The 13,233-nt window shown below is 40.6% G+C and overlaps 1 protein-coding gene across 1 annotated transcript; it reads left to right on the top strand.

The window, feature by feature from the left end:
- Positions 1-292: 292 nt before the first annotated feature.
- Positions 293-12,816, top strand: PCDH12 (protocadherin 12). Its single transcript, XM_082256913.1, has 4 exons — positions 293-3,421; positions 8,427-8,518; positions 10,143-10,297; positions 11,860-12,816. Exons 1-4 carry the CDS (start codon positions 524-526, stop codon positions 12,252-12,254), a joined length of 3,540 nt encoding a protein of 1,179 aa, XP_082113039.1. The 5' UTR covers positions 293-523; the 3' UTR covers positions 12,255-12,816.
- Positions 12,817-13,233: the final 417 nt, after the last annotated feature.

Raw genomic sequence — 13,233 nt, 5'->3', positions numbered from 1 at the left:
TACCTCACTGCTTAGATGGATACTGTATCAGGACCCTGAGAATTTTTGTTATTAATGGAGAGAATGAAGGCTTAACTGTTACATGCACAGGATCACGATACTAAGTGTTTTACAGCTGAATAAAGTTCTATCTGGAGAATAAGAGGTTAAACAGAGCATTGTCCATTGACGACTTATAGTTCCTTCCTCATCCCTCTTCCTGTAGGAGGATGGCTGGTTTCCCTGGGAAAACAAGCAACTCATAACTTTTTTGTCGCTCCTCCCCAACTTATTCTGCTTTTCTATTCTTTTCCAGCTTCCTACGTAACCTTTTGTCTGGTCACACCGTTGTGTGCAAATGTCAGCAGCCCTGAGAGTGATTACAGAAATAGTCTGTGCCATAGACTTCATGCCTTGGAGAACAAGACTACTTCAACAGGAGCTCCAATGTGAGAAGATAAAGAAGATCTTAAGGACCTTCCACTAATCTCTTCATCATACCTTCAATAAGGATACTTGCTGCAGGTTGAAAAACTTGTGAAATATGGCTCTGACATTAAGGGTCACTGGGCACATTTTACTACTACTTTGCTGCTTTCACAGAAGTTGTCAAAATTCAGTTTCTCTAATGGTGAGATTTCGCATCCAGGAGGAAGTACCCCTTGGCACAGTCATCGGACACATATCTGATGCATCAGGCTGGATAGAGGATGTGAATGAAGAATACCAACTTATACAGGAGACCAACGCTTTTCCAGTACAAGTGGGTTTGAAAAATGGATCTATAACCACCACAGATCGTCTAGATAGAGAGAAGCTTTGTAAGGTTCATGGGCGCTGCATCCTATCTTTTAATGTTCTAGCAATCAAGGCCTTAGCTCTGGTTCATGTGGAAATTGAAGTCCTGGACATCAATGACAACGAACCAATGTTTCCAAAAGCTGAACTAGATGTAGAGATCTCTGAAAGTGCTTCTCTACGTACTAGGATTCCCCTTGACAGAGCTTGGGACCCTGATTTTGGCAGCAATGCTGTAAAGCTATATACTCTCTCTCCAAATGAACACTTCACCTTGGATATTATCTCTAGTTCTGATGGCGTAAAACATCCCGAACTGGTGGTGGTGAAAGAACTAGACAGAGAGCTGCAGTCTTCTTTCGAGCTTGTTTTAACAGCATTAGATGGAGGATACCCACCAAAAACAGGGACAACACAGGTTAGGATTAACGTCTTGGACTCCAACGATAACAGCCCCACATTTGAGGAAAGCTCTGTAATTTTAGAAATCTCAGAAGACACATCACCTGGTACACTTCTTATAAATCTCACAGCTACTGACCCAGATCAAGGTCCAAATGGGGAAATTGAGTTTTCATTTGGCAAACACACACCTCACCATGTTCTGAACATGTTTAGCATTGATCCCAAGTTAGGGGAAATATTTCTGAAGGAGCCACTTGACTATGAAAGCAGACATTCTTATGAATTAGATGTGCAAGCAAAGGATTTAGGCCCTAATCCCATTCCTACTCACTGCAAGGTAGTCATTAAAGTTCTGGATATTAATGATAACACCCCTGATATTAAAGTCACATGGGCTTCTCAAGATTCTCCTGAGATCATTGTTTCTGAAGCAGTTCCACTGGGCAGTTTTGTTGCTTTGGTTATGGCGAATGATCCAGATTCAGGTGCAAACGGGGATGTGCACTGTCACTTAGTTCAAGACCATGAACATTTTAAGCTTCAAAAAGCTAAAGGAAACAGTTATATACTAACAACCAATGCAGTTCTGGACAGGGAAAAATTGGATGTGTATGACATAACTATCCAAGCCCAAGATCAAGGTGAACCATCTTTTACATCTAAAAAATCCTTAAAAATATTTGTTCGTGATGCCAATGACAATGCTCCAGTTTTTCAGAGCCCTAGATATGATGTTTCACTATATGAAAATAATAGTCCTTTCACTCATCTTCTCACTGTAAATGCTCAGGATGCTGACTTAGGTAAAAATGCAGAGGTTACCTACAAGATTATTGACTCTATTATTTCAGGAATACCACTATCAACTTTTGTCTCTGTCCATTCCAAAACAGGTGAAATTGTTGTGCTTAAGGCCATTAATTATGAGGAAATTAAGGAAATGCAATTCTTGGTGCAAGCAGAAGACAATGGTGACCCACAACTCAGTAGTAATGCTTCTGTCAAGGTGTTAGTAAGAGACCAAAATGACAATAGCCCATTAATTGTGCAACCTCAACTTAAGAAAGGCCGTGCCACTATCACCATTCTTGTGAATGCTGAAAGTGGATACTTTCTTTCTGCCTCAGAAGTTGTCAGCTCAGAGGCTTTGGGATACACATCAGAAGAAATTCTATCAGAAACAGCCAAACTTAACAAACACCCAATATTTCAAGTAATTGCCACTGATGTAGACTCAGATGAGAATGCTAGACTTATCTACCGATTGTTGGATGACTACCTAGGCTTGTTTGCTATGGATGAACATCTTGGATACATATACATAAACTCCAGCAATGCCAGCAACCTAATAGGCAATGTCATAGACTTACAGGTCACTGTCAGAGACTGTGGAATTCCCTATCGGGAAACCAAAGCTCAACTAACAATTATGTTTAGTAGCCACTTGGACCACTTGAAAAATTCAGCTAGCGAGACCAATGGCAAGCTGAGCCTGTCTGTGGTAATTGTTATTTGCCTGGCTGTTCTTCTAGTTGTATGTCTCCTCATATTGGCTCTCATCATGTCCTTTTGTCGAGTGGACAGAAAGGACAATAGAGCATACAACTGCAGAGAGGAAGAATCTGCCTATAGGAAGCAGCCTAGAAGGCCTCAAAAGCAGATACAAAAGGCAGATATTCATGTAGTCCCTGTACTTAGGGGTCGGCAACAACCACAACCAGTGACACCTGTAGAAGAGGCCAAGATGTTTCCTTTGCCAGATGAAGGAAAAGAAGTTCCAGAGGATCAAACTCTCCATACTCCTTTTCATCTCACACCTACGCTATATCGCACACTAAGGCACCAACATAACCAGGAAATATTAAGTGAAGATATTACAGATTTAGAGCAGTCTTTCTCATTACCTCCCTCTGTGTGTCGAACATTACAGTATCAGAGACAGAGAAGCTACTCTAGAGAGAACTTTGAAGACCCCTGTGGAACCCTTCCAGTCAGTAATAAAACCTTAAAGAACCCAGGTAGCCCGCAAATAAGAATCCATGATAATTTCAGCCCTTCTGAACCTATAGCTTACAATGGAGGGAACTTTTCCCCAGCTACTTCTCCTACGCTAAGAAGACAAAAGAATGTAGAACAGTCATCGAAAGAACAGATCTTGAGAAGCCTGGTGCGGCTATCGATGGTGGCATTAGCAGAGAAAGAAGGTGTGGATGTTACCATGCAGTCACCACATGTGCAGGTAAGCCTGTTTAATGAATTATTAATTGAACATTAGCTGTCTAGTTTTTCTTTAGTGTCCACATTTCTGCTGCTTATGTTTTTAAAGACTATTACTACTTTTATCAATTCACCTTGAATTTACCTGCTCAACTAGTATGTATAAATAATGCTTTTAATCTAGATGTATAGTGCAGATGAGAAATCATGATAAGGCTATAAAGCTTTAAGGCACCACATTTAAATATGGCATGATTATAGTGCATGTAAAGCCAAAGCTTAGTTGTTTTAGATGGAGTAGTTTTTTTTTTCCTGTCTTTGTCCCCTTAAGAAGATTTCCCTTTACTTCCTGTCCCAGCGACACACCAGAAAATGACAAGAAATCTATCCAAAGTGAGGGTATGTCCCCTCCTAGACAGATGTCAATGGGTCAGTTATCCCCAGATTTCCCTAGCCTCACGTTTCTCTAAAATAATTTAGATTTTGGATCACTTTCTGTACAGGAGACAGTGGTCCACAGCAGGACAAATAGAGAGGGTGAATCTCTGCAGTGGGGACACATACAGCAAATCATGACAAGGGATTTAACCTTTTCCCCATCTATCCACAAATGTAACTGCAAATGTTCTGGCTTTTCATACACTTTAGGGGGAAAAAAAACCTTTGGTAACAAAAGTGATTGATTTCATGGGACACGTACAGTATATATGAAATTATACTAACTTGTTGATGAAGTGCTTCTCTCCGATTGGAGCTGCAGCTAGTGCAGTTACCTGTATGTAAAGTTATGTTCCTCTGGATCACCCAGAATGTTTAGTCACTGCTGGTATCTTTTTGTAACAAAAGTTTCCTGGTACGTGAAGCTTAGCAGCACTGTGAATGGTGGTACATCCCAGCATTCAAAGTTTAAGACCCACCCTGTGACCTAAGCACATTTTTTCCAAAATAATAAAATGAAATAAAATAAAAAATTAGGTAATAAAAACACTGGCGTATACATTGCTATCTACATACTGTACATTAGTGTGACAACGCCAGTGCATTTATTAGGAGACAATGGTTGGTGAGCTTGCCTTTATTTATGCCATCTCTCTAATATAGCCTGAGTTTTTCTTTCTTTTTTTTTTTTGGCAGTCTGGTTATTCTGCTGCTTAAAAATGGACTTCCAAATAACAGATTTACTGACTATACTATATTGTATGCAGTTAATGGTTTCTGTGTGATAACATTGTTTCTGTACTTGATTGACGTCACATAATAATTCTTTTTGTTAAAAAGTATAAGTAACAAGTACTGGACATGTTTTCCATTCACTGTATCACACAATAAAGACTATATTTATTGTATTATTCATCATAAATGCCCTGGCGTTCTCTATCTCTTGAAATAATACATGAGACCAATACACAGTTTTCTTGCTGAATTCAGTTTGTAATATCCACTCTGATGGTGTGCTCTGAGCATGCTAGAGCCTATATGAAATAAATCTTTCATGTTAGAAATATAAGGATTGCCAATTCTGACCTCCATTTAAAACTGCAACTTATCTGACTGTTATGGTTTGGCTATAAATATATATGACCATATGCTATATATTCATACATATCATCTGTTTCTGTGGTCAAATCTGATAAGGATCAAAATATGTAATGGCAAAGGCTAATCCTTTAAAATAAAACACTTTCAGGTTTAGATAATGCTGCTCCTTCTCTCTGCAGTGTTAAACACTACCCAGTGCTAAGCAGGGCCATCTTACCGAATGGGCACGCTGGGCAGTTGCCCGGGGGCCCCACTTGCCGGGGGGGGGCCCATCTGTCAAGCGACCCAGCCAAGCATTAGTCCCAATTCCCATGTGCATCCTGCCATCGAACTTAGCAGGTGACAAGCGCATGTTAGCACTGCGAGGCTGTCAGACCACTTGGGCAGTGGAGGGGGAACCCACAACTTCAGGAATGCCTGTCCGCCTCCACGGGAACAGGCACACACAGGACAGTCGAGTCTGACTCCCGTCAGTGTGTGTGTTCACCGGACCCAACCACCCAATTTGGAAGCTGTCATTAGCCTGGCACTGCTGTACCAATAAATATCGCCTTATCGATGATTTACATTTTTATTCTCGTGGGTGATTGTGTAGGCAGGGCCCCAGTGCACTGTATTGCCCGGGGCCCTTTAATGCTCTTAAGATGGCACTGGTGCTAAGCTAACCATTGACTTACAATGGCAAATTAAATGTGCATGTACAAACATACCATCTTCCAGCTGTCCCATAAACATGGATGCTCTGCTTGCCCCAAGCATACATGTTTATGTGAAAGAAATAGGGAAAGATGCAGGTAGACATCTTGAGGGATTGATATACAGTATCTTTAGGTAAAGAAAAGCTAACAGACCAGGTTTTGGCTGAGGGTGTTCATTGTGATATTCTTGCATGAAACAGCTGAATTGGGTGATCATGACTGAGAAAATGTTAGTGTGTCATTGTAAATGCTTCCCTTTTTTGCCAGACAAAGCTTTGACTCCAACAATGATGTGCCACATCATACCAGTGACGAAAAGTGTGTAATTTACAGCAAAAAAAGACTACAACTATTATCTGCAGAGATTTACATATCTCCCAGTATACCATACCCAGCCGAGCTGAACATATGGTGGAAGCACCTGTGTTTCTTGGTGCCCATTTATATCCTGTCCCTGTACTCTAGTGTATGCATCCAGGTGCTGCAGATGCTTTCTAAATGATACCCAAAAAAAACATTTTCAAAGGCAGATCAGTGTATTACATATGATGAAGCTAGTTTGCTGCCAAAATAACACATACATAATTTGAGGAGGAAATAGGAAACTCTTCTGTGTATTCTTTTATGAAAAAATACTAGTAAGAGCCAATGGTAAGCTGGCTGTTTTGTTTTTACAGAAAACAAGCTTTAATATGTCAAAATGATTTTTTTAGTACTACGCTATATTGTAAAAAGTATCGGGGTGTCCGCCTTTACACGCACATGAACTTTAATGGCATCCCAGTCTTGGTCTGTAGAGTTCAATATTGAGTTGGCCCATTCTTTGCAGCTATAACAGCTTCAACTCTTCTAAGAAGGCTGTCCACAAGGTTTAGGAGTGTGTTTATGGGAATGTTTGACCATTCTTCCAGAAGCAGATTTGTGAGGTCAGAAGGAAGAGAAGGCCTGGCTCACAGTCTCTGCTCTAATTTATCACAAAGGTGTTCTATCAGGTTGAGGTCAGGACACTGTGCAGGCAAGTCAAGTTCTTACACCCCAAACTTGCTCATCCATGTCTTTATGGACCTTGCTTTGTGCACTGCTGCACAGTCATGTTGGTACAGGAAGGGGCCAACCCCAAACTGTTTCCACAAGGTTAGGAGCATGAAGTTGTCCAAAATGTCTTGGTGCAGTATGCTGACACCTTAAGAGTTCCCTTCACTGGAACTAAGGGGCCAAGCCCAACCCCTGAAAAACCACCACCATAATACCCCCTCAACCAAATGATTTGGACCAGTGCACAAAAAAGGGTCCATAAAGACATGGCTGAGCAAGTTTGGGGTAGGGGAACTTGACTGGCCTGCACCTCAACCCATTGGAACACCTTTGGGATGAATTAGAGCAGAGACTGTGAGCCAGGCCTTCCTGTCAACAATGGTCAAATATTCCCATAGACACACTCCTAAACCTTGTGAACAGCCTTCCCAGAAGAGTTGAAGCTTGTATAGATGCAAAGGGTGGGGCAACTCAATATTGAACCCTACGGGCTAAGACTGGGATGCCATGAAAATTCATGTGCGTGGAAAGGCAGGCCTCCCAATACTTTTCACAATATAGTGTAGATGATAGTAGGAACAAACTGGAGTGGACTTATACTTCCTTTTCCTCCTAGGACAACCTTCTTATGCCTTCACCTCCAAATTCCGTGACTGGCTGGAACTAGTACCACACATTGAGGATAATATATCACAGCTATAAAAAGCACACCAAGGCTAGGGACAAAGATGGCTGATGGAGATAATTTATCCACTCTTAGAAATAAAAAGAGAAAGGCAAACTCTTGTCCTTTATTATGTGCAGTTTGGCGTTAAGTATCTGGACTCAGTTAGCAACCGGTTGATTATGTAGTTGGGTTTGCTACCCTATGCCGTTGACTGTTTTGGCCGCTCCGAAATCTGGCCTTGACTGAAGTCACTATTACTAACATCCCTGACCTTTCCATTAGCATTTCTGTCTGGATTTATGGCGGACTGTCCACTGTCATCTTAGGCAATCTGGCCATTCTAGGATCCGGGTTACATAGTCTTCCTACAAATAAAGGCCAGATTGCAACAGGTAGCTAGAGTACACCTGTCATGTGAGAAACACGAAGGTTGTTACATTTGACCACTTCTTTTTAAAATGCTAGTTTCCTGGTTGTTATGCATGTTGACTTAGTCACTGAATTCTGACTTCTCTAGCTGCATGCTTGTATCAGTTTAGTGACTCAGAAGCCTCACACAGCCAGGCAACTATCATTGTCAGAAGTATTTCAGCAATGGCAGCCCACATATTTTTCTTGTGACAGTATACTTTAAATAAAGTTTTTATCTTTGTAATCCTTTTGTAATTCCTCCATTCACACATTTGGATGACAAAGAAAGCAGAATATTGTGTATAAAACAAAATGCTGACAAAAAACGGGTGCAATATTAGAACCCCTAACCCCTTTAAGTTTCCACTTAAATGGGACAAAGAAAAGTGATAAAGCTGAGATATTTAATTAGAGACAATGCAGACAAGTCCTTATGGCATCATTAGACTAAAAAAGATGCCTATTTCACAGAATATTTGAAAGCACTCTAGGACTTCTCAGTCTTCAATTAAAATTAAATGATCAAATTATTTCATACCTTTAATTGGAAAATGAGAAATAAAGATGACATATTTTTTTGAATGTTATAATATATACCACTAAGATTTCTCACTAGACAGTGAAATCTGCTTGTTCTCACACAACTAAGGTCTCTTTATTTTGTTTCATCATTGCAGCAAATTTCGCAGCTTTTATCTCTGCTCCACCAAGGACAAGTTCACCCCAAGACACTTCACAGAGGAAACAAGTACTCTTCTAAGGCTGGCAGGTAACAATAAGTAGTGGTAGTTAACTTGCTTCCAATTAGTAGATAGTGCCCTATTCTGTCACTCTTTTCTGTAGAGGAAAGCTCTGATACTCTAGATAATAGGTAACTTTCTGCCAAAAAGAAACATTCCTTTCTAAGCCATCACCAACGGAACCTTTAAGTATTTAGAAAATGTTTCAGAGAGTTTGACACTTTTCCACAGCTGCAAAGAAGAACCCAACAATTTTAACTTTTTACTTTTATATAGAACTGGTACCTATCAGGAGTGCAACTGTGGACAGCACACACAGGCCTTCCAGGGTTTAAATTGCCCATAGTGCTGTCATTCTAGCTGCTTCACAAGATCATGGTTTTGGTGTAATCATCATTGACCAAAACCTCTTTCTATTTCTTGAATGAGATCCAGATCAGCTCAACAGCTGATATTTTTTAATATATACATGTTCTTAACTCAAGAGACAACCAAAGTTTTGTGTCTTGAATGCTAGAGCATCCTCGTTTCTGGCTTCCAGTTTTTCTCACAGGAATCCTCCCTCCATCCGTAAAAATCACCAAAACACCATATTTTCACCTTTCTCCAATGTATAATGCCAAAATAGCAAATTTTGTTAACATGTCCCAATTTTTTGTTGAAGTTGCAGCGTAGCAAAAATCTAAGTTTTATTCATCTCAACTTCTTATCCATGTTGCTTTCTATCCTAGACTTTTACTTTTCTGTAATGCACACCCATTACTTCCAGTAGAAACTGGGTTTGTTTAAAATGTATAACCCATATTATTTAATCATTATAGGTAATCAGGGCTTTTTTTCAACGGGAACATGGGGAAACCGACATCTCCAGCACTGACTGTATGTAATAGCAAGGGGTGCTGGAATGTGATGCAGGGTCCATTGATGCTAGCTGCTGGGCAATCTATTCTAGCTGGAGGGGATCTCTTTTTGCATTGGCAGTCTATTACCACTGAGGTGGTCTATTGTTGCTAGTGGGGGACCTACTGTTGCTGGGGGTGGGTCTTCTATTGCTGGGCAGTCAGTTGTTGCTGGGAGAGATCTACTGAGAGGGAGGGGTCTATTGTTGCTGGCTGACAGAGAGTCTATTGATGCTGGCCAAAGGGAGATCTGTTGTTGCCACTGAAAGTTTATTATTGCTAAGGGGGGAATTTTGTTGCAGGTGGTCCATTTTTGTTAGGGGGATCTATTGTTTCAGGGCTGCAGGGGATCTATTTTACTTATTTTCTTGTTATCATTACCAAATTCCATACAAATGGTTCTGGATTCTGGGATTCTGGGAGGTGGGTAGGGGGTGGAACCAAGAAATGGTGCTCGGAGGTGGGTAGGGGCAGAGAAAAGGGCTGACTCGGAAAGAAGGCGTTCCTGCACCTATTCTGTGAAAAAAAAAAAAGCCCTGTAGGTAATAATAATGAAGATAACGATATTAATCAAATAAATGTCCATTATTATTAACTAAGGTGGGCAGTAATAATTAGGCCTTGCATCTGTTTATAGGCCCATTCTTTCACTACAGCTAAATATAAAAGTAATTAAACTGATCAATTTTGTGATCAGTTTAAAGACAAAAGAAAGCAAACCCCTATTTAACCATTACTTTCTGTTGATATTTAGAACTGCTGGGCAGGAGACAGATTGGCAAAGCACAAAGGACAGCGGCCATGGTGAGAGTGAAGCTGGTGATTTGGACTCTGAGCCAGGGGGTGACTTCTCTATTACCCATAACTTCTTGGAAGACAATTTTGAGGCTCTTCTGGGCCCTAATGCAAGTAAGTGAAAGTTATTGTCCAAAGTGATGGAATGTGTTTTCAGCTTTGGTGGCTGTTTAAAAACCTGTAAATAAACATAAAAAAAGTATTTGCGTATGCCTTTCTAATTACCTGTAACTGCTGAAAATAGCTGATAAAATCTATTAGGGTTGCACTGATACTGTTTTTTTTTTTCCGGCGAGTACAAGTACCGATACTTTTGGTCAAGTACTTGCCAATACCAAGTACTGATACTTTGCGGTTCAATTTGCATCAATACTAAAAGAATTGGCGTAACTTGCACTGCAAGAACCGCAAGCGATTTGAACAGGAATGACGTGCGATTTCTGTCCAAATTGCATGCAATTTCCCCCACTTCTCCTGTGTGTGTAAAGAAAGGGAAAAGCGACATCTAATGGGCAGTTTATTAAAAGTGTTAGAACACACAGTACATATGTGGGAAATTCAAAATCTGCATAGGTGTCCTTGTCCCACTGATGATAGCAAATCACGGCCGCAGAAGGTGCTCACAGGGCTGGAGGAGAAGCTCTGGTACCCTGTGAGTATAGGGTGGAAGTGATGCCAGCTTGGGGCGGACCGCCTCCACATTTCCTCCAGCAGCCATGATTTGCTATCATCGGTGGGACCAGGACACCTATGCAGATTTTGCATTTGGCCAGATTGTACTGTAGATTCTAACATTTTTAATAAACTGCTCACTAGATGGAGCTTTTTCTTCTCTGTACACAGGAGCGGCGGGGGAAATCAAATGTGATTCTTTGCAGTGCGATTTGTGCACATTCATTTTGTTTTGACATAAATCACACTGCAAGGCATAGGTTTTTGTATCGGGAGCATTTGCGCGTGTACCGATACATGCGCAAATGCTTGGTATTGACACCGAAGTCCCAGAAGATTGCAGGGCAAGAGGAGGTAAGGAGAACTTCCGCTCAAGCCGCCTAGGCAACCGAGCGGAAGAAGGAGCAGGTACCTTTCAAAACTAGGTACCCGCTCTCCCCCCCCCCCCCAAAAAAAAAATGTCATGCCAAATGTGGCATGTCAGGTGGTCTTGAGTCCATAAAGCGGAACTATCACTTTTGGGTGGAACTCTGCTTTAAACTCACCCAAAACAAAGATAGACTTGCCTTAAGCAAGCTTTTGATTTGACCATAAATGGCAAAACAAGAAATTTTCCTTAAAATCCCCCAATTCCCAGGAGTATATACCTAATTTTTCTTCACTACCTCGCCATTTTGTTAAGTACTGAGAGCTGAAAGAAAGTTAAGTATGTGCTGTTGGGGAGGTTGGCTTTCAAGTGAATCTGTGCTTTACTCAATCACAGCAAAGCAGTAGGTTCACTTTTAGTTACCTATGACAGTACGATTGGTATTTACTTCAATGATTTTACTATGGTACACCATGGCAGTTGAAGCATAATTAAGTAAGTGGTGAATGTATTCAAAGTTAATATAGCACTTATTAAGGCAGTAGAAAAATATGAAGTAAGCTTGTTTTAAATTAAAAAGCAAAAGATATATAATATCATAAAGATATATGAATTCATGTTTTTTCTTCAATGACAGGCTTAGAAGGCAACCGCTTGAGTGATCTAGACCCTGGATGGATTGCTCGGCTCTCTTTACCTTTGGCCAACAGCTACAAGGAGAATCTATTCACTCCCAATAATCAAATAGCTCTGGAGCCTCCAACAACAGCGACAGAGAAAGAAGATCTAAGAACCTTCCTAACATTTGGCAAGCTTTCCGATGGGTCACAAGACAACAGATTGGCCAGCACCTTTCTCTCCGAAATGAGCACCCTCTTTGAAATGTTGTTGACACAGAAAGCCGAGTCCCATGGGGATACAGATTCAGAGGTGCTAATGAGACTTTCTGGTAGCAGCAAGAGTTTGGGAATGGATAGTAATAGAAAGGATGGCAGTAGGAACTTAATGGCAGATTGTGAAAATCATCATTGACAATTGAATGTCTAGTCATTCAATCATTCAGGTAGAAAGTTGATATGTTGCAGTGTTTTAGATGCATTTTATTGGTGGAATGGTTAGGCTGCAGTCAACAAGAACATAAAGCAGCATTCCAGCACCGTTCACTGGTAACTTTGGAGTATGTTCTCATTAGGTAGGTAGAAGATGGCTGATCATAACACAAGCTTATAATGCCTTTTTATGTTCTGATGGTGCTAAATGTCCTCCACTTGACCACTACAGCAAGAATATAAATATACAACACCTGCTGATACATCAAGTACTACGTTGAAAACCGTGTTTTTTTTATACAAAGGATCTTTATAACAATATTTTCATTATTTTTTAACAGAATTATGACCAAACAGCCTTTCGAACTGTCAATATGGATGGCTGCGACCATATAATGCTATGTATAACCATTTACATACTCCTGCTATATAGATAACTAATATAGTTCTGTGGAAGTGGATAAACACTACACAAATAGGATGAAAATCATTACTGTAGATATATATGGAAATACTCTAAATTCCCTCTGATGCAGCAGTATAACAAAGTCTACAAAGAAAAACAATAGACGCTTCAATCAAGGTTCAACAATGGGAAATACGAATAGTTTGAGGCCAAGTCTATTCTTTTTTTTTTTTTAATCTTTAAATTTATATTTTATATCTGTTTAAGAGCCCATTCAGACTAGCGCGACACAACTTTGGGGGCGACCTGTGAAGTCGCGTGCATCGCTGTGCACCGCGACTTCGGCGCGACTTGCAGAGACTTCACATAATGGAAGTCTATGCAAGTCGCTCCAAGGTCGCCCCAAAGTAGTACAGGACCCTTTTTCTAAGTCAGAGCAACTTGTGTCGCTCCTATTAGAACAGGTCCTGTGCTAATCAATGGACCGCGACATACCGCGACTTGTCAGGCTGACAAGTCGCCTGACAAGTCGCGCTAATGTGAATGGACTCTTAAT

This window comes from Pelophylax lessonae (genome assembly GCF_965119305.1).
Source record: "Pelophylax lessonae genome assembly, chromosome: 4".
Taxonomy (NCBI): Eukaryota; Metazoa; Chordata; class Amphibia; order Anura; family Ranidae; genus Pelophylax; species Pelophylax lessonae.
Note: the sequence above shows the minus strand (reverse complement) of the source record. Positions and strands in the feature narration are given on the sequence as shown.

Coding starts and splice junctions, on each gene's coding strand:
- PCDH12 (XM_082256913.1), top strand. CDS start 524: ATGGCTCTGACATTAAGGGTCACTGGGCACATTTTACTACTACTTTGC. Junction 3,422..8,426: donor TGCAGTCACCACATGTGCAG/GTAAGCCTGTTT, acceptor TCATCATTGCAG/CAAATTTCGCAGCTTTTATC. Junction 8,519..10,142: donor TACTCTTCTAAGGCTGGCAG/GTAACAATAAGT, acceptor GTTGATATTTAG/AACTGCTGGGCAGGAGACAG.